This window comes from Mandrillus leucophaeus, unplaced genomic scaffold (assembly GCF_000951045.1).
Source record: "Mandrillus leucophaeus isolate KB7577 unplaced genomic scaffold, Mleu.le_1.0 Scaffold3729, whole genome shotgun sequence".
Taxonomy (NCBI): Eukaryota; Metazoa; Chordata; class Mammalia; order Primates; family Cercopithecidae; genus Mandrillus; species Mandrillus leucophaeus.
The window spans coordinates 40,761-60,460 of record NW_012103953.1 but is presented as its reverse complement, the minus strand read 5'-3'; the positions used below and the strand labels follow the sequence as shown (position 1 = coordinate 60,460).

At 36.2% G+C, this 19,700-nt stretch overlaps 1 protein-coding gene across 1 annotated transcript in view; it reads left to right on the top strand.

Annotated features, from left to right (window-relative positions):
• LOC105546879 (lysosomal-trafficking regulator) overlaps positions 1-19,700 on the top strand; it is a gene marked incomplete at both ends in the record, with an annotated part of 110,929 nt that overhangs the window by 61,413 nt on the left and 29,816 nt on the right. The window contains 10 exons of the mRNA XM_011990190.1: positions 8-84; positions 223-411; positions 2,704-2,849; positions 2,938-3,034; positions 4,065-4,126; positions 5,594-5,649; positions 9,562-9,714; positions 12,854-13,098; positions 15,863-15,929; positions 17,292-17,448. Of these exons, the coding sequence (XP_011845580.1) occupies positions 8-84; positions 223-411; positions 2,704-2,849; positions 2,938-3,034; positions 4,065-4,126; positions 5,594-5,649; positions 9,562-9,714; positions 12,854-13,098; positions 15,863-15,929; positions 17,292-17,448 (1,249 nt within the window). The remainder of the gene's footprint in view (positions 1-7; positions 85-222; positions 412-2,703; positions 2,850-2,937; positions 3,035-4,064; positions 4,127-5,593; positions 5,650-9,561; positions 9,715-12,853; positions 13,099-15,862; positions 15,930-17,291; positions 17,449-19,700) is intronic.

Below are 19,700 nucleotides of genomic sequence, written 5' to 3'. Positions count from 1 at the left end.
ATTTTAGGAACAAAGGAAATATGAAACTGAAGAAGGAGTGAATAAAGCTACTTGGCAGAAAACGGTTAATAATAATCAACAAAGGTAAGATTTTGTATGTTCCAAAGGCGTGTCTTTTAGGAATCTATTAGATTTCACATATACTTTTAGTTTTAAAGTATCATGTTTTGATAAATACGTTCCATGTATTCTTAACTATGGACAATCTTATTATTTGTTTAGTCTCTTTCAGCGTCTGGATTCAAAATCAAAGGATATATCTAAAATAGCTGCAGATATCACCCAGGCAGTGTCTCTCTCCCAAGGAATTGAGAGAAAAAAGGTGATCCAGCACATTAGAGGAATGTATAAAGTAGATTTGAGTGCCAGCAGACACTGGCAGGAACTTATTCAGCAACTGACACATGATAGGTAAGCTGCGGGAGGACGGTTAAAATTGTCTTCCATGAAGATTTACGATATTGATGTTAAACTGAATTTGTCTTCCAGAATTCAGACTCATAAAATCATTTCATTAAACTTTTTTTGTTTAATCATTTGTGATTTTTTTCATCTTAAAGAATAATCATACGAGTTTTTTTTTAATTCTGGGGAAGAAAAGTAATGAGAGGCTCATTAGCTTGTCTAGATGGTAAAATTGGCTTAATTTAAAAATATGGTCTTTGTAAAAGAATAGAGAAATCACTGAAACAGGATGATTGAGAAAAATATATTTTTCTAACTAATTTAAAATATGTATTACAAATAACAAAAAGAGGGAAATTAGGTATTATTCTCCAAATTTGGTTAAGATAGCTGATTCATGTGACTTTGGTGTACTAACATACACTAAATATTAGACACTAAAGTAAATTCCAAATGGTTAAAAGAATTACTCAAAAAGTTTATAAAGTAGAAGATAGTAGGATATTTGTCAGCTCTTTGAAGGATAGATGACTTTCTAGAAGAAACTGCAAATAAATCAATAGATTTTAACCTTAATTTTTTCCAGTGTGTTTAACAAACGTAACAACAACAAAAAAGCCTGGAAATATATTTTCAGCAAATAAAGAGTTATTTTTATTGTTTGAAAAATGTATACAGATTCTAAAGTAAAATATTATGATCCCAGAAGTTTGAATGAGCAAAAGGCATGAACACATTCCTCACATAAGACAAACTGAGTTACCAAACACATGGGAAAATATTCAGTATTGCTAGAGGCTAATTTGGTTTTCTAGAACCTTTAGATACCACATTTTACTTTTTATGTTAAAAAAAATTTTGGCTGCTAATATTCACAGCAGGGTATTAGCTGTCCTTACTGAGAACTTTGGTGGCATTGTACATTTTGACAATATATATTAGTAATCCTAACAACGTTTTACTTCTAGCTTCAGTTATCCTATTTTAGTGATTCTGTCCTAAGGAAAATATTCAAAATATGGAAGGCAGGCCAGGCACAGTGGCTCACACCTGTAGCCTAGGACTTTGGGAGGCTGAAGCAGGAGGATCACTTGAGCCCAGGAGTTCAAGGCCACGGTGAGCTATGAACATGCCACTGCACCTTGGCTTGGGCAACAGAGTGAGACCCTGTCAAAAAAGAAAAAGAAAATAAAAGTTTCCATCTCTGCATTATTTATGCTAGTGAATGAATTAGAAACAAGTTATATATTAGCAGTAATATGGTTAAATACATTACAGTGCATCTGCCTTCATATTGGGCAGCCATTCAAAATAATGAGATAAAGATAATACTGTTTCTGTAAAATAAGGCAAATTATAGAAAAATGATCATAATGATCATAACTACAAATTAAAAACAGATGCATGTTTTTTTAAAAAAAGATAACAACCACTACCAGTATTTTGGTATGTTTAGGGTATGAATAAGGGTGGTTTTTTTCTCTTATTTATTTCTAAAATTGTATTTAATATGTTTTTCCTGTCTTATTTCATCTAAGATATAAATTTATTTTAAAATCTTTTTTAAAATGTGATTCATACCACAGAAAGAAACTGATTTTATTTGTTTCATTAGACAGTAGGCAAAATGAGGCCAGGTCAGGTGGCTCATGCCTATAATCCCAACACTTTGGGAAGCTCAGGTGGGTGGATCACTTGAGGCTAGGAGTTTGAGACAAGCCTGGCCAACATGATGAAACCCCATCTCTACTAAAAGAATACAAAAATTAGCCGGGCATGGTGGGAGCCTGTAATCCCAGCTACTTGGGCGGCTGAGGCAGGAGAATCACTTGAGCCTAAGAGGCAGAAGTTACAGTGAGCCGAGATTGTGCCGCTGCACTCCAGCCTGGGTGACAGAGCCAGACTCCGTCTCAAAAAAAAAAAAAGTAGGCAAAATGGGAAATGTTAAAAGTTAATTTGGAAAAAAATTTTTATCTAACCATATTAAATGCAGCATGTTGTATTACTAAAGTGTTCATAGTAGTCATTATATATCTTTTTAAAAATTTAATAGTTGAAAGAAACTGGAAGCAGATCTTGCCTTCAGGCGAGGAACTGGGAGACTGGGATTCAGGAGCAAAAAGACACTTAGATTTTATTACTTGTGCTTGTATATGCATTCCCTGATCAAATGTATAAATATTTGGAGTTTTAAAATGAGCAGATCAGTTGTGACTTATTCAATCTCTGTAATGATTTTTTAATAGCTACAAGTCCTGAATGATCACTTAAAACACCCTTTAATCTTTTTACTTGCAGAGCAGTATGGTATGACCCCATCTACTATCCAACTTCATGGCAGTTGGATCCAACAGAAGGACCAAATCGAGAGAGGAGACGTTTACAGAGATGTTATTTAACTATTCCAAATAAGTATCTCCTTAGGGATAGACAAAAATCAGAAGGTAATAGTGGCTTCTTAACTCAACATATAAATATAGCAGAGAACTATGGTCATTAGATAAAGATAATGTTTACTTTTCTCCTCAACAGATGTTGTCAAACCACCACTCTCTTACCTATTTGAAGACAAAACTCATTCTTCTTTCTCTTCTACTGTCAAAGACAAAGCTGCAAGTGAATCTATAAGGTAATTTTGAATCCATAGACCTTCACTCTTTCATGAATATACAACAGTTTATTGTAGTGTTTATGTAATATTTATTTTAGATAATGCCATCATTTTTAGAAAAATCCTAAACAGGAAAGGCTCAAGGGAGGACAAGGTTATATGGCCAAAATCTAAAAGGAAATGACATTTCTGATAGCAAGGGTTCATGGGATTTCAGTCATCATGTTCTGGCCCTTGTTAGTATACATATATATATACACATACACACACATATACAGACACACACATATATACACACATATGCATGTACACACACACACACACACACACACATATTTTGTAATTGACTGTTTAACATCTCTGTAAAGTAGATAGAGCTGCCGGTGGTATCATCAAGAGGCGATATAATGTAGTGATTAAAGGTTCGGATTCCAGTTCCTGCTCTTACTAGCTCTTTAATCTTAGACGAATTACTTAACCTGTCTGTCTCAGTTACCTCATCTATTAAATGAAGAAATAATAATAGGTACCATAGCATTGTTGAGTATTAAGTATGTTATTATATATTAACTATTGATAATATTCTCATTGTGGTTGTTATACCGATTTCATAGATAAAAAACTGAGACGCAAAGAAGAAAATTGGCTAAGAACACAAAGGAACTTTCTGATTCCAAATCCTGTTTTTCCTAGAATACTAGGCTTTTTTTAAAAAATGTATTTGAAGTATCAGAGGTGTGAAACAATGTTTGCTTATTTACTAGAAAATATAAAATATTGATATATCTTTTAAATAACTTAATTTATATATTCTGTCTACAGGTTATAGGGATTATTAGCCTTTTCTAGGTGTTTCAGTCATTTCTCTTCAACTAGAATGTTAAAAAAGGAGCTAATATTTTCATGTGGGTTTCAACAAGATACCTCATGTTATTGGAGCTCTATCTAGTCTGCTTTGCAGAAATCTTTTACTAGGTAAAATAAAGCATATACTCTCTGAAATTGGTCAAAGCATTTAGTCATAGTAATTTTAAATATGTTTTGACAGAATAAATCGAAGATGTATCAGTGTTGCGCCATCTAGAGAGACAGCTGGTGAATTGTTACTAGGTAAGTCAAATTTTGAAGAATTTTTCACATATTCACCCTGCCTTATTTATTCTTAGATTATTTAGAGTGTTTTTTTGACACCATGCCATTAAATTGGATAAACTTTCTGTAGTATCATATAGGCTAGTTTGTCTTAACATTGTATATGATTGCATATGACTCATGAATGTGTAGAAATGATATCTTATGTTCTGAAAAGCACATGAATAGCATTTTAATTTTTATAAAATTAAATTTCTTCATGAATATGTAATTTTATATTTAACCGTTTCTTTTATTATATGCCAATTTAGATTTTTTAAAGTGAAAAATTATTGGTATACTTACCTACTATTTTATTAGATATAACTGTCCATAAGAAATATGTCTACTTTAAGATTGTTCATAATTTATATTCTCTATTGTACTTCTGAGAGAAAGGCCAAGATTGTTAGTCCATGGATACCTATATAGTTATATTTGGTTGGAAATTTTATTCTCAAAGTATGAAGGAAAACAATTATACCACTTGGCCTCTATTCCCTTAAAGAACCAATATGTATGCTGTAGGCTAGGTTCTCAAAGTGTGAGAACTCTGAATTAGTAGCATCAGCATCTCATGGGAGCTTCTTAGAATTGCACATTCTCACGCCTCAGTCCAGACTTGATGCATCTGAAATTCTGAGGGTGGGACCCAGCAGTCTATGTTCTGATGAGCCCTCCAGTGATTTGATGTACCTTAAAATTTGAGAATGAGTGTTGTAAGCTACAGCCTCCAAGGTCCAAGATGTGGAGCTTCAAGCCTGGTGGGACTGAGCCCCACCTTCACAAGGATGGAGGCAGTACCCTTCTCTGAGCTAGCCATGCCACTTGTTCAGAGTCCACTCAGTACTCAAGGGTGATGAGCATGCAGGGGGCAGAACTTCAGAGAAGTTCCCAATATTTTAAAACGCGATGTAGGGACGTGGGTTAGCAACAGCCAGCTTACGAAACAGGAAAAAGTTGGGGGCTATGTTTAGGGCCTACTCTACCCTATTGAGTGTCTCAGTCTGCAAAATAATTAAGGATTTCCCTTTTGCTAGATAATTTGGTTTACCACTTGACTTCAATTAGTGTGTAACAAAATAAAGCAAATCAATATCCTTGTAATGTAAGAGTAATGGTAATAATAAATAGCCAACATTTATTTAACACTGAGCACATAAGCAGTTTGCATATATTCTAATTTGATTCCCATAGTAGCTCAGTGAAATAGAGCTCCCTGCAAACTTTTTTTTTTTTAAATAAAGAAATTAAGACACAAAGAGGTAAAGCAACTTGCCCAGGACTTCATGGATACTATTCAAAAATATTTATTGAGTGCTGGGAACTGTGTCTAGGTAGTGAGACTCAAATTCAGACCAAAGGACTCCAGAGACCATGCATTAAACCATGAATGGTAGTGTGCACATGCATTTTAAAACCCTTATATCCAATTACTTTCTGCAGGTAAATGTGGAATGTATTTTGTGGAAGATAATGCTTCTGATACAGTTGAAAGTTCGGTGAGTAGAAGCTTAAGTCTGTATTTACATAAATCTAGACAGATTCCAAAACTGTATCAATTCAGTATAACTAGAGAGAAAGAAGAGCTATTAGAGTTAATTATTTGTCACTCTATGTATAGATTGGTCTGAGTTCCAAACATTTTTTAAAATATAATTTTAAAAAGAAGACTGTGCCATCTCCTCTGGCTCATGGCCCAAGTCTTATAGCAGTTAATGTAAGTCATATTCTGAATGCTCCTATTATATCAATTTATGTTCTTTTCTTCCTATTACTATCTTCTGTTGCAACAAATATCTACTCCTTGCCACTCCCAGTTCACTATCAAGTACCTTTGCCTTCAGAAAGAAAGGAAAAATATTAAATAATTGAATAACTTAAGTAATTCTGATATTCACATAGCTTAATGATAATTGTTATTATTCTAGACAGACTGGTATTAATCAGAAAATAAAGATTCTTATTTTTTTGTATAATAAAGCTTTTATTTGAATTATCTTTTATGCCATTAAAATATTTTTTGAGATTCCTGTAATAGAAATAAGCTTTTTGTTTCAGAGAAGTTCTAAAGCCAGGAATTCCTAAGGATATACTAAATGAGATTATGTGTGGTTTAATTATCAATATATATTTTATTTTAAATAAATTAGGCCAGGCATGGTGGCTCACGCCTGTAATCCTAGCATTTTGGGAAGCTGAGGCAAGTGGATCACCTGAGGTCAGGAGTTTGAGACTAGCCTGGCCAACATGGTGAAACCCCGTCTCTACTAAAAATACAAAAAAATTAGCCAGGTGTGGTGGCAGCACTTGTAATCCTAGCTACTCAGGATGCTGAGGCAGGAGAATTGCTTGAACCCGGGAGGCAGAGGTTGCAGTGAGCTGAGATCATGCCACTGCACTCCAGCCTGGGCAACAGAGCAAGACTCCGTCTCAAAAAAAAAAAAAAGTAATGAGTGAAAACATGAGGTTTGGTTATAAAATAAATAATGTAAAAAAAATCATGAACATATTTAAAGTAGTCAGATATATGAACAGCATTCTTTTCTGACTTATATAGCAATTACCACAGGGTTTGTCCCAGATAGTAAAATATAGTTATGTTAATTTTCAAGATGTATCCTTTTATCAGCCAAGGGATGTAATAGTTGATGTATGAGACAACTTTTTTGTGTGTCAAAAGATGACAGTTTTTCACCTTAAAAATTCTGCTCAATTTGTGTTTAACTCCATTTGACATGAGGTGACAGAAGAGTCTGAGTCCACCTGTTGAATATGTCGGTTTATTTTCAGTGCTTGAGGATACATTCACAAATACTTGGTCTGGGATGACACCATTTAATTTTAAGTTAACTTGCATGCTATAAATGTATCTTATGTTTAAATAAAGAGGAAAATTTTTTTTTAAAATCTGAAAATGCCCTTGCTTCTTAATAGACAGAAAAATCCTTCCTTCCTATGTACTTTTGTAGTGTTGGTTCTTCTTATATAACATTTCGTATCTTGCATTGTGTATGCAAATGTGTGTACAAATGTTTCATGCCCCCTTTTTAACCTATACAGATTTATTTCATGCAGAGCACTTAGCAGAGCACCTTGTGCATAGGTGGTTAATTAATATATGTTGAATGAATGTTGAAACTAAACAAAGGAGGAATTCAGTTTTAAGTATGAAAATATTACATTTTCATTAAGATGTCTTATTTTATTCATGATATATTCCCTGCTTTTACTTATAAAAATTATTTTGGACCAAGAACAATAGTAAAACACACATAGAGTAGGATAATTTGAATCTGAAAAAAATTTAAGGTTTTGGAAAGTTAAAGAGCCTGGGATAAAATAGTTCTTGGCAATTGAGTCCTAAATTTGCTCTGAGCTTCCTGTTAGTCAACACAGAAGAGTAAGTAAGTGAAATTTCTTAAAAAGGAAAAAAAACTGATTAAAAATAAAGAAAACTAGGATGCAGGTTGATATGAGGAGATAAATTCTAGCTAGTTTTAAACTTTAGTAGAAACTTCTTTCATTATTTCACTATTAAAAGCATGACTTAATTGTAACTGAATACATAATTTATATATTCAGTTACAAAGACTTAGATGCACTTTTTTTAAAAGTTTTTCTTGATTTTGTACTTTGGGAGGGACCTAGTGATAGCAGGATGTGTAGGCCCTGTGGTCCCTACCTCTTCATTTCAGAATCTGGGGATTTGTCTGAGTACACTAGGATTAATACTCTCAAGCAGATTCAACCTTCCAGTGATTGTTTTCTCATCTTCTTTTCTTCTGTTGACCACCTAGCAGGGGAATGTGTCTATTTGGTATGTGTTGATCTGTCAGCTTACATTCGGTGGGGCTTTATTTGCAGAAATGCCCCATTAGTTCTAGGAATGCTCCTCCAGAGATTCCGCTTTCCCTTTGCTGGATGACTTGGAAGCATGAGAACTGTTTCAAAGCTCGGGCGTTTTCAGGCCATCCAGACGTGGATTTACCCTAAATCTATATGATGGCAGGCCCACAATTATGAATTCTCAGAGAAAGGCTTTTTTTCTGTTCTCTAGGTTCCAGGCCAAAAGAGACAAGCTTGCGTCCTGGTTATTCCCCTTTATTTTTATTATTTTTATTTTCATTTTTTTAAGACAGAGTCTCACTCTGTCACCCAGGTTGGAGTGCAGTGGCGTGATTTCGGCTCACCAAAACCTCCGTCTCCTGGGTTCAAGTGATTCTCCTGCCTCAGCCTCCCGAGTAGCTGGAACTACAGGTGCCTGTCATCACTCCCGACTAATTTTTGTATTTTTAGTAGAGATGGGGTTTCACCATGTTGGCCAAGCTGGTCTTGAACTCCTGACCTCAAGTGATCTGTCTGCCTGAGCCTCCCAAAGTGCTGCGATTATAGGCATGAGCCACTGCGCCCGGCCTATTCCCCTTTATTGATGTGCACATTTGTTTGTCTAATCTTTCGTTAGGCATCCCTTCCTAGGTTTTAGCTTTCTGAAGCAATCTCAATTCCACACCCCGATTCTAGGGGGCCAGGGCCTCATCTTCTGTCCTCAAGTTGCTGTGAACCTACATCAGTTCGTTTCTGAAACTGGGGTGTGTGCATACATGCATGTGTATGCAGACACATACAACAGAGCAACCAGAGTATCACTCCCTGCTTAGTGTTGATTTTCCGGTTCCTCTACATTTTTGACCCCTGGGGATGTCATTTCCCTTGTTTTCTTGCAAGCTCAGCTATGTATTTAAAAGGATATTTGCTTAGTAAAAGAAGCCAACCTGAAAAGGCTATATACTGTATGATTTGAACTATATGACATTATGGAAAAGGCAAAACTCTATAGAGACAGTAAATAAATTAGTGGTTGCCAGAGGTTGGGGAGAGGAAACGAGGGATGAGTAGGTGGAGTTCCAAGGAGTTTTAGGGCAATAGAGCTATTTTGTATGATATCGTGATGGTGGATACATGTCATTATACATTTGTCAAAGCCCATGGAATGTACAACACAAAGAGTGAACCCTACTATAAACTGTGTACTTTATGTAAGAAAAATGGTAGCAATATTGGTTCATCAATTGTAATTTATGTCCCATACCAAATGCAAGATTTAATAATAGAGAAACTGTGAGTGCAGGGCCAAGGGAGGGGAGGATACATGGAAATTCTGTATTATCTGCTCAATTTTCTGTAAACCTTAAACTAGTCTAAAAAATAAAGCCTATTAATTTTTTTTAATTTCTAAATTTTATCAAGCATTTTGAGGTGTTTTGCATTGGGAGAGTTTTCAGGTAATCTTATCTGCCATCTGCCACAAAAAGATTTTCTGTTATGTTTTGATGCTTTTTAAAATCTAAAATTAAAATTAATTATTTATATTTCTGGCAAAACAAATATTTTTGCCTATTTCTTTGTCTTAGAGCCTTCAGGGAGAGTTAGAACCAGCATCATTTTCCTGGACATATGAAGAAATTAAAGAAGTTCACAAGCGCTGGTGGCAATTGAGAGATAATGCTGTAGAAATCTTTCTAACAAATGGCAGAACACTCCTGTTGGCATTTGATAACACCAAGGTAAATTCACCCTTATTAATTGATATATATTGTTTAAGTGCTGATGCGCCAATGTAACTATACTCATACTGATTACATGAAGGTTTACTGAAATCGAATAAAAATTGCCATATTTCTTAGTCCTGATTAAAGTGAAGCCTTTGTTATATGAGGATTGTCTTTTACCTCCAAAATGAGGTAAATTCTGATTCCCCCAAATGACTGAAAGGAGTAATTTAAACTTGCTCAGTGCTGTAGCGGAGTCCATCTTTGACAAACTCTCTTGACCTCTAATCCTGTCGGCCACCATTTCTCTGCTCTCCTTTATAGAAAACCTGTTGGGGAAAGTTGCATATGCTTGCTGCCTCCAGTTTTCTTTTGAAATGCTTCAGGCAGACTTTCTTCTCACCACTCTCGTCAGGGTCATCGGTAACCTCTATGTTGCTAAACCCCTAATGTCATAATCTTTCTTTGTCCCCATTTTACTTGACCTATCGGCAGTGTTTGACCCAGCTGATTTTTCTCTCCTTAAATAAAACCTTCCTCCCCGGGCTTCTGGGTTACCATTTTCTCTTAGTTCTTATATCTTACCCCAGCCATTGCTTCTCAGTCTTGGTTGCAGACACCTCCTTGGTGTGTTGCAGGGCTCATTCTTCAGACCTCTTGTCTTCTCATCCAGTCTTACGACTTTAAAATACCATCTGTATTCTAACAATTTACAAATTTATGTCAGTACCCAAACCTCTCTCCTGAATGCCACACTAATTTAACTCCCGACTGGTGTCTCCATTTAGAAGTCACTAATTTGCATCTCAAGCGTAACCTGTACAAAACTGAACTTCTAATCTTCCCCCCAAAATTTCCTTCCAGTTTTCTCTATCTCAGTAAATGACAACTCCATCTTTCCAGTGCCCGGGCCAAAACTCTTGAGATTATCCAAGACTCTTGTTCTTCTCTCATCCCCTGCATACACTCTATTAATAGGTCCTGTTGGCTCTGTCGTCAGAATACATCCAGAGTCTGACTGCTTCCACTGCTACCATCCTGGTTTAAGCCACCATCATTTCTTGCCAGAATCATTTACAATAGCCTCCTAACTGGCTTTCCTGCATCCATACTGTTTCTGAAATCCAATAAAAATTGCCATATTTCTTAGTTCTAATTAAAGTAAAGCCTTGGTTATATGATTATTTTTGACCTCCAAAATTGTGTTAAATTTCGATTCCCCAAAATGACCGAAATGAAGTAGTTTACACTTGCTCAGGGCCAGGCACAGTGGCTCATGCCTGTAATTCCAGCATTTTGTTTTGGGAGGCCGAGGCAGTCAGATCATGAGGTCAGGAGTTCAAGACCAGCCTGGGCAACATGGTGAAACCCCCATCTCTACTAAAAATACAAAAATTAGCGGGGCATGGTGGCACATACCTGTAGTCCCAGCTACTTGGGAGGCTGGGGCAGGAGAATCACTTGAACCTGGGAGGCGGAGGTTGCAGTGAGCCAAAATCATGCCATTACACTCCAGCCTGGGCAACAGAATGAGACTCCATCACAAAAAACAAAACAAAACAAAACAAACAAACAAACAAAAACAAAAAAGAAAAACCTTGCTCAGTGCTGTAGTGACTTTCAGCTACAATGACTTTGACAAACCCTTTCTTGACCTCCAGTCCCTTCACTACCATTTCTCTGCTCTCCTTTGTAGAAAGCCCCTTAGCCCCCCTTCAGATTGTTCTCAACACAGCCGCTAAAGTATGTTGGACCATATATTTTCTCTGCTCAGAGTCCTTCAGTCACTTTCATGTCACATTCACTTGAAGGCATCGTCCTTCCAATAACCTGATACAGCCCTGGATAATCTCATACCTTGTTACCTCTCTGACATCATTGTCTACCATTCTCTCCCTCACTGTTTCCTCCATCCATGCCTTGAATGTCAGGCACACCAGTGCCTTGGGGACTTTGCATTCACTGTTGCCTGGAATGTTTTTCTCCTTAGAAATCCAAATGATTTGCTTTGTCACTTTTTCAAGTTTCCTGATCAAATATCTTCCTATCAGAGAGACCCTCCTTGACTCTATAAAATAACCACCCCTCCCTCTCCACCAAGCATCCCTTACCTCCTTTACTTTGGTCTGTTTTTCTCCATAGAATGTATTAGCATCCAGCATTTTCTGCCTCTCCCCAGTAGAATGCCAAGTCTTTGCTTTGTTAAGTTCCAGTTCTTCAGAATTTTGAACACTACTGGTATGTAGGTATTCAATTCATATTTGTTGAATAAATGAATGCCTCCTTTTCCTTCCAGGGCTTGGCTTATAGTCTGTCATAAATTCCCTTCTGTGGACCTTAGCATCAACAATTGGCAACCTTCAGATTTAGGCTACAGGTTTAGGATGGTCTATTCTCTGTGGTTTTGCCTGTTCCATAACTACCAGTACATTTCCTCATTAAGTTCACACTCTCATTATCCATATCTGTGGCTCTTCTTCCTATGTTTGAAGCATATGCCTGCTTAGAATGGGTATTTCATATCTGTTTTTAGCAAAGTTGTCTTGTCTGTTTTTTTCATTTATTAGCAATCATTATTTAATTGCTTTAAAAGAACCAATACCCTTTTTCTGTGATAAAACTATTGTGAATCTCTAAAAAAGAGTTTATGTTTTCGATCAGTAGTGAAAATCAAATATCCTATTTACATAGGCTACTTTATTTAATTCTTATGAGAGAAATATTATCACTCCCATATTATAGACATGGTAACTGTAGCACTGAAGGTTAGCAGGTAAATAGACCAGATCTGTCCAATTCAGAAGACCATGCTGTTTCTACTATACCATATTGCATTTATTTAGAATGAGACTCTTCTTTTTTCCTTATTTTTTTTTTTTAGTGTCTTAAGTGACTTTTCTATACAAACTTTTTCTTAGAAGTTTTTTATTAACATATTTGTCCAGCAGCAAAGCATAGTGGTGAAGAGCCCAGCCTTTGGAGGATGACCTGGACTTGAATCTCAGTTTTCTACCCATTAATGTTACTGAGAAAAAAATAATTTCTTGAAGGACATGAGATTTGTAACATGTCTATAATGTCATGGGTTCTCTGCAGAAAAGTGCCTATAAGACTAAAAATAATATCTGGGTTTTTTTTTCTACTTCCCTTTTAGGTTCGTGATGATGTATACCACAATATACTCACAAATAACCTCCCTAATCTTCTGGAATATGGTAACATCACTGCTCTGACAAATTTATGGTATACTGGACAAATTACTAATTTTGAATATTTGACTCACTTAAACAAACATGCTGGCCGATCCTTCAATGATCTCATGCAGTATCCTGTGTTCCCATTTATACTTGCTGACTATATTAGTGAGACACTTGACCTCAATGATCCGTTGATATATAGGTAAGTTAAAAGAACCTTTAGGGTTCATCTATTCATATGTTGTATTTCTTTATTAAAGTTTTTATTAGGAAAAATTTCAAACATGCATAGAATAGAAGAATTATATAAGAACCCAAATACCTATCACCCCAGTTCAACAGTTGTGAATTATGAAGATTTTTGCCAAACTTACATTATCTTTTTTTCTTATTTAAGGCAAATCACAGACATCTTGTTATGTCACTTCTTTGTTCTGCAGTATGCATCTTTTTAAAAAATAGAACACCTTAACCACAGTGCTATTATCACATGTAAGAAAATTGACAGTAATTCCATGATATCATCTAATATCTAGTCCATTTCCAAATGTCCCCTGATTCTCTCAAAGATAGTGTTTTATAGTTGGTTTTCTTGAATCAGATCCATTATCATGTTTGGTTGCTATATATCTGAACATATACCTAGAATCGCCTTTTTTTTTTTTTTTTTTTGAGACAGTGTCTTGCTCTGTCACCAGGCTAGAGTGCAGTGGCACGATCTTGGCTCACTGCAACCTCTGCCTCCTGGGTTCAAGCGATTCTCCTGCCTCAGCCTCCCACATAGCTGGGCCTACAGGCACGTGCCACCACGCCCAACTAATTTTTGTATTTTTAGTAGAGACAGGGTTTCACCATGTTGGCCACGCTGGTCTCGAACTCCTGATCTCAGGTGATCCACCCATCTCAGCCTCCCAAAGTGCTGGGATTACAGGTGTGAGCCATCACGCCTGGCCAATTTCTGAGTCTTTTTGACAAGACCATATTAGTTTCGTTGCTTTCTGACACAACAAAACATCCAAGGCTCACCTTGTCTGTTTTCTTCTAATAAGTTTAGAAGAAATGAGAGAATGGGAAATCAACATTTTGCAACCTCTAGTGAAATAAGTGATTCAAGCAATAATCATCAATGGATTAAACCATTAGGTACAAATTCAATGGGAGCCTGAGCCCGCAGATCAAACTGAGCATCATTAGAGTGGAATATCATAGGCTTCCTGATACGATACAATATAAAGCTCACTCCTCTCAACCATGCAGAATGAGAAAAAAAAAAAAAAAGGAAAATACATATAAAGCTCACATCAGCACCTATAAAGGATTCTTGACAAATAAAGAGTTGAACCTGAACCTAAGCAAGACTTTTCCAGTCTCTAGGAAATACAGGGGTTATGGGAACAAACTAAATGATGTCACGGGAAGCAATCAGAAAATACAGAATGTGAAGCCTCCAGCAGAATAAATGACCTGGTTTTTCCAACAAGTCAGTGTCAAGAGAAAATAAAGAGAAAAAATACACGTAAAAAATAATGGCTGGCTGGGCGCAGTGGCTCACGCCTGTCATCTCAGCACTTTGGGAGGTCGAGGCAGGTGGATCACAAGGTCAAGAGATCGAGACCATCCTACTCTACTACTAAAAATACAAAAATTAGCCAGGCATGATAGTGCATGCCTGTAGTCCTAGCTACTTGGGAGGCTGAGGCAAGAGAATGGCTTGAACCCGGGAGGCAGAGGTTGCAGTGAGGTGAGATCGCGCCACTTCACTCCGGCCTGGGCGGCAGAGTGAGAGACTCTGTCTCAGAAAAAAAAAAAAAAAAAAAAAAAAAAGTAGGCAGCCATCTTAAGTGATTTTGTTCTATTTTTAGATGTTAATTTGTATCTATTCTATAAAACTGTTTTTACTTTTTAACAAAGTTTTTGTGATTAGAAAAATCTCAAAGACAAAATTAGTGCACTTAATACCACTAATTTCAACATTCCTAGAAAATAGTAATTTATATTTAAAAAAAAAAAAAAAAGATGTATCAACATGTGGTTAAGCAGACCTGGTTTGACTCACTGAAATTTAGGTAAATCTTGCTGTCGGTCTAGTTATGGTGCTGCAGGTTGAAATCCAGGTGGTCCATGCCTGTGCCAGACCAGATGGTTCCTCAGGCAAAAAAGCCTGCCCTTCTTCATCAGAGCTTTTTCTTTTGCACCTTCAAGTGCCACGCAGGGACACAGATTCTGATTCTGACACAGAATCTGACACATGATTCTGTAGCTTGTAAAAGTGAGGATTCATTCCGGGAGGGATGAGGATTCATTCTCCTGCTTCAAGGAATGGTGTCGTGTGGTTCACATTCTCTGAACACCAGCACTGACACCTTTGTACGCGTGCATACATACTCTGCACTATGCACAGTGTATCACTCACCATCTACTAACTAAGTAGCAAAATACTTATTTCAGTTCTCACTCTCCAAATCTCAGCTTGGTCATTTTGAGCACGTGTTGTTTCTTCAGTTTTTACTAACTAGGCTAGTCATTACACAGCATCTTCCTCTGTTCCTAAGTTCTGTCGAAACTGTCCTTCACTCTACACTGCCTAACTGGATGTAGAGTCTGGAAAATGGAACACTAACTTCCAGGGCTTGGTCTAGGAATCTGCTCCCACGAGCAGCATCAGTTACGATTCTAGAGGAAGCTGCAGAAGGGAAAGAAGGATAGTAGTAGCCCTTCTTATTTAGGCTACTTGTAAGTCAGGAATTCCTAATACTGACCTGGCTCTGTGGGGAAAATTCTACCTTAATTTCTGAAATCATAATTTTGAATGGTGACTGTTAGTTGCAAAACAACATGTTTAAGCAGAGAAATAAAGGCGGAGCATTTTGTTGACCACTTACCAACTTTCAAGATGCAGACATCTAGGGAGCTTAATCTTGACAGTATCAAAATATTTAATTTTTAAAATTATCCTTTTCTCGTAGAAATCTCTCTAAACCTATAGCTGTTCAGTATAAAGAAAAAGAAGATCGTTATGTGGACACATACAAGGTAGCTTTTGTTTTTACTCATACTTTATTAAATGAAAAATTGTGTTTGTTTTACAGACTTGTGTTTTACCTAATTTTAAATTTATACTACTGATTTTTTACTTTCTTGTACTAGGATTGACGGACAGCTAAAAATCATTATGTGAAATGAAATATCATCTTCTATCCTGATTTTCTGAGAACACTTCGCCCAGAAAAAGGATACATTTATTTTAGCACAAATTGAAAACCAATAACTCATTGTTTATTCAAGTATACAGTAGTCACATTCCTTATAAAAATCACAAAGATTTCCAGGGACCTGCTATTCATATCCCCTAGTGTTATTTATATAATAGTGTTAATATCTTTATAATGTACCATAACCATTAGTCATATTCAGGAAATTATTCATTGGTTTATTAAACAAAAATTTATCAGATTTTAACATTTTAAAAAGAAAATGAATTACCTTTTTCTGTGAAGTTAACATTAATGAAATTCTATTGGAAATTCAAAAAAATGCAATAGCTACACATTACATTCTTCACAGGAGTATCAAGACAGGAGCAACTGAAACACTTTTCTCATATTCATCACATTATTTTATGCCACAGTTCCTGAAACGTCCCTCTAAGCATCTTATGACTGTCACTACTTGATTCTTCAGCAGTTGAAAATGCGTCATTGCTGTGCGAATCAAGAAGTAACTCTTAATTCACTATACCTGACTTTGTTATCAGAATCAGACAGAAGCTATGGGAGACAAGAATAGTGACAGATATTAAATGTTTGGTTGAACTTCCTACTTTATGATGGGAAGACAGGAGTAGTGAAAAATCACCATATTCTTTTTTTTTTTTTTTTTTTTTAATCTCTGGTAACTGCACTGTAAAACAGACTTAAAATGTTATATTATTACCAATAATGTGACATAGTTTTTACATTTCTATTGCATTTCTACTTCTAGAGAAGCAGTTCTCTAAACAACATAGCATTACATCTTGAAACTCTTTTGAAATGAAGACATCTCTAGTGACAGAAGCACCTCTCATTTGTTGGGTGCTTGGTCAGCTTAGACATTATGAGCCATTAATTAGGAGGTGGAGTGCTCAAAGTTGGGTAGGTTTCCTATGAGGGGATGAAAGAGTGAATGTGGAGATGGGAAATGCTTCTGAGTGTTTAGGTCTTAGTGAGGCACCAAGGAGAAGACTCCCAGACACTCAAGGAGGCTGAAGTCTCCGGGGCAAGAGTGGGAGGGCCAGCCGTGGAGAATGGCCTCAAAGGGGTAGTAGAGAAGGAGAGAATAAAAACCATCCAGCACTTTTCTAGTGTTGCCTGGAGCCCACAATCACGAGTTCTCTGTATTCACTGTTTCTTTCAGTACTTGGAGGAAGAGTACCGCAAAGGAGCCAGGGAAGATGACCCCATGCCTCCCGTGCAGCCCTATCACTATGGCTCCCACTATTCCAACAGCGGGACTGTGCTTCACTTCCTGGTCAGGATGCCTCCTTTCACTAAAATGTTTTTAGCCTATCAAGGTAAGAATTTTTTTAATAACTGCTTAGAAATCATGTTGAGTCATCAGGAAGAAAAAAAACAAAAAAGAAACAAAAAAAAACTTAGGACTGACTTTCTAAGAACTATTGAGACTAATCAAACTACAGGAAAAAGAATTCTATTTATTCCTTCCCCAAAATTCTCCTCAAAAAAGCTGTAGTAAGCCAAATCATCTTGCTAATGCCTCAAATTTTAGCTTCAAATTAAATGTCTAAGTTTATAAAAATGCAATTCACTTTTTAAAAATTAAGATATAATTCACAAACCATGAAATTCACCCTTTTAAAGTTTATGCAGTTCACTTTTTAAAGACATTCTACCTAATACTTATTTCAAATCCAGTAAGTTACCTTTGGAGCCTATGTACATTATTGTAGTTTATTATAAAGGCAAGTACCTTATTGAGGTTTATTCTAACTAACTAGTTAATAAAAGAGGCACACCGGCAACTTCACTGTGGTAGCTTTCTAGTTAATAATCTTCTACCTCAGCATTTTAAGTGACAGACTGGAGGCCTGAACATGACTTAGATAAGAGTGAATTTATATTTTTATGCAAGTTGGGACACACCTGTAGTTTCTAATGAGAACTGTGATATTAGTTCTATAGCTCTTTCTCGTGGAATCCAGAATACTTTGAGGAATCATTATCCATTCTTTTACTCAACCATTCTTGAACTACTTCATGCCTTTTACTCATGTACAACCTATTGGAGGAATGAATTTGTATTCACTCTTATTGGTCTGCAGAAGGGGCTTTCCTATGTTTGTCTCTCTGTAAGTTAACAGAACAAATGTTCTATATGACAGCTGTTCAAATATTTGAAAATTGTTGGGCTGTCCCCTTTCTCTCTCTGTCTTGTTTTTCCCCTGGCTAATTATCCTTGGTTAATTTGACAGCAGATTGAGGGCCTCATGGATGCATGGTCCTATCCCAGCTGCTGCAAGGAATACCAAAAAATAAATAGGACAGTTTTGTACTAAATAAGGTGTTTTTAAAACCAGTGTTTAAGCCATCTTGTTTGCTGTGGTTTCCAAGCCTGTCGCTATTCTGAAGATCTTTCTGGACATGTTCTGATTTGTGAATGCTCTTGACGAAAAGAAAAAGGCAGTCAAAATAAAAAAGAATAATTCAGATGTGCTTGCGCCCCTACAGTGTTTAACAGAACTGTTACCTCCCTCCATCCAAGACTACATTTCATTTAATGTAGCCCAAGAATCCATTAATATAAAACTACCAATCAACTAAAATTTATCAATATTTTTATTCATGTTACTATTATGGATGTATTCATATATAATATGTTTTCTTCATTATGTATTTATGAATATATTTTGTTTAAAACCTAGGACTACCTCAGTCTCCATTCACTTTCATCTTATTAGTTTCAAGTGATATCTCTCGGCTTTTGAATTTATTTCTTTGCTTTGGTTTAGTACAGGGATTCTCCACCTTAGCACTGTAGTCATTTCGAGCTGCATAATTTGTTTGTCATGGGAGCTGCTGTGTGCATTGTAGGATGTTTAGCAGTACCCCTAGTATCTCCCTACTAGTGCCAGTGGTACCACCACTGCCCACACCCCATCCCCCCAGTTGTGAGAATCAGAAATGTTGTCAGACATTGCCAAATAAACCCTGGAGGGCAAAAGTGCTACTGGTTGAGAACCACAGGTTTAATATATGCATATTCTAGATAATAGGAATTTGTAGTAGTACTGTTTAATAAAATGTAGGAAAATACAGAGAATCTTAAAATCTGAACAGAACCTACCCAATGTGCTTCTCTTGTTCCATATTTCTTTAGTCTTAACTCTAGATACTTTGACCTCACCATAGCATTACAAAATTACCTTAATTTTTCTGTTTAGTTTTTTTGTTTGTTTTTGAGAATTACCTTAATTTTTCTGAATTCCGTTTTGATTGATAACTTTTTCTACAGAGTTAGTAGGTATTTCTTTAAATGGCCTTCCTTACTTTCTGAGAAAAAGTAAATGTTCCTAAACCTTATTTCTTCCCAGATTTTATTTAGTGGCCAGCCAATGCCAACTGACTCAACAGAATAGATGAGAAAGTAATACAAGTGACAGAAGATGTCGCTCAGCAGAGCAACTAAGAAACCCAATGCTGCGATGTGTTTGTGGCAGTCTCCAAATGAAAAGATGTGTTCAAATTTCAGCACGTTCACAGACGTTTTAGATGATGCAATATGGTTCCTAAGAAACATGTAAACTGC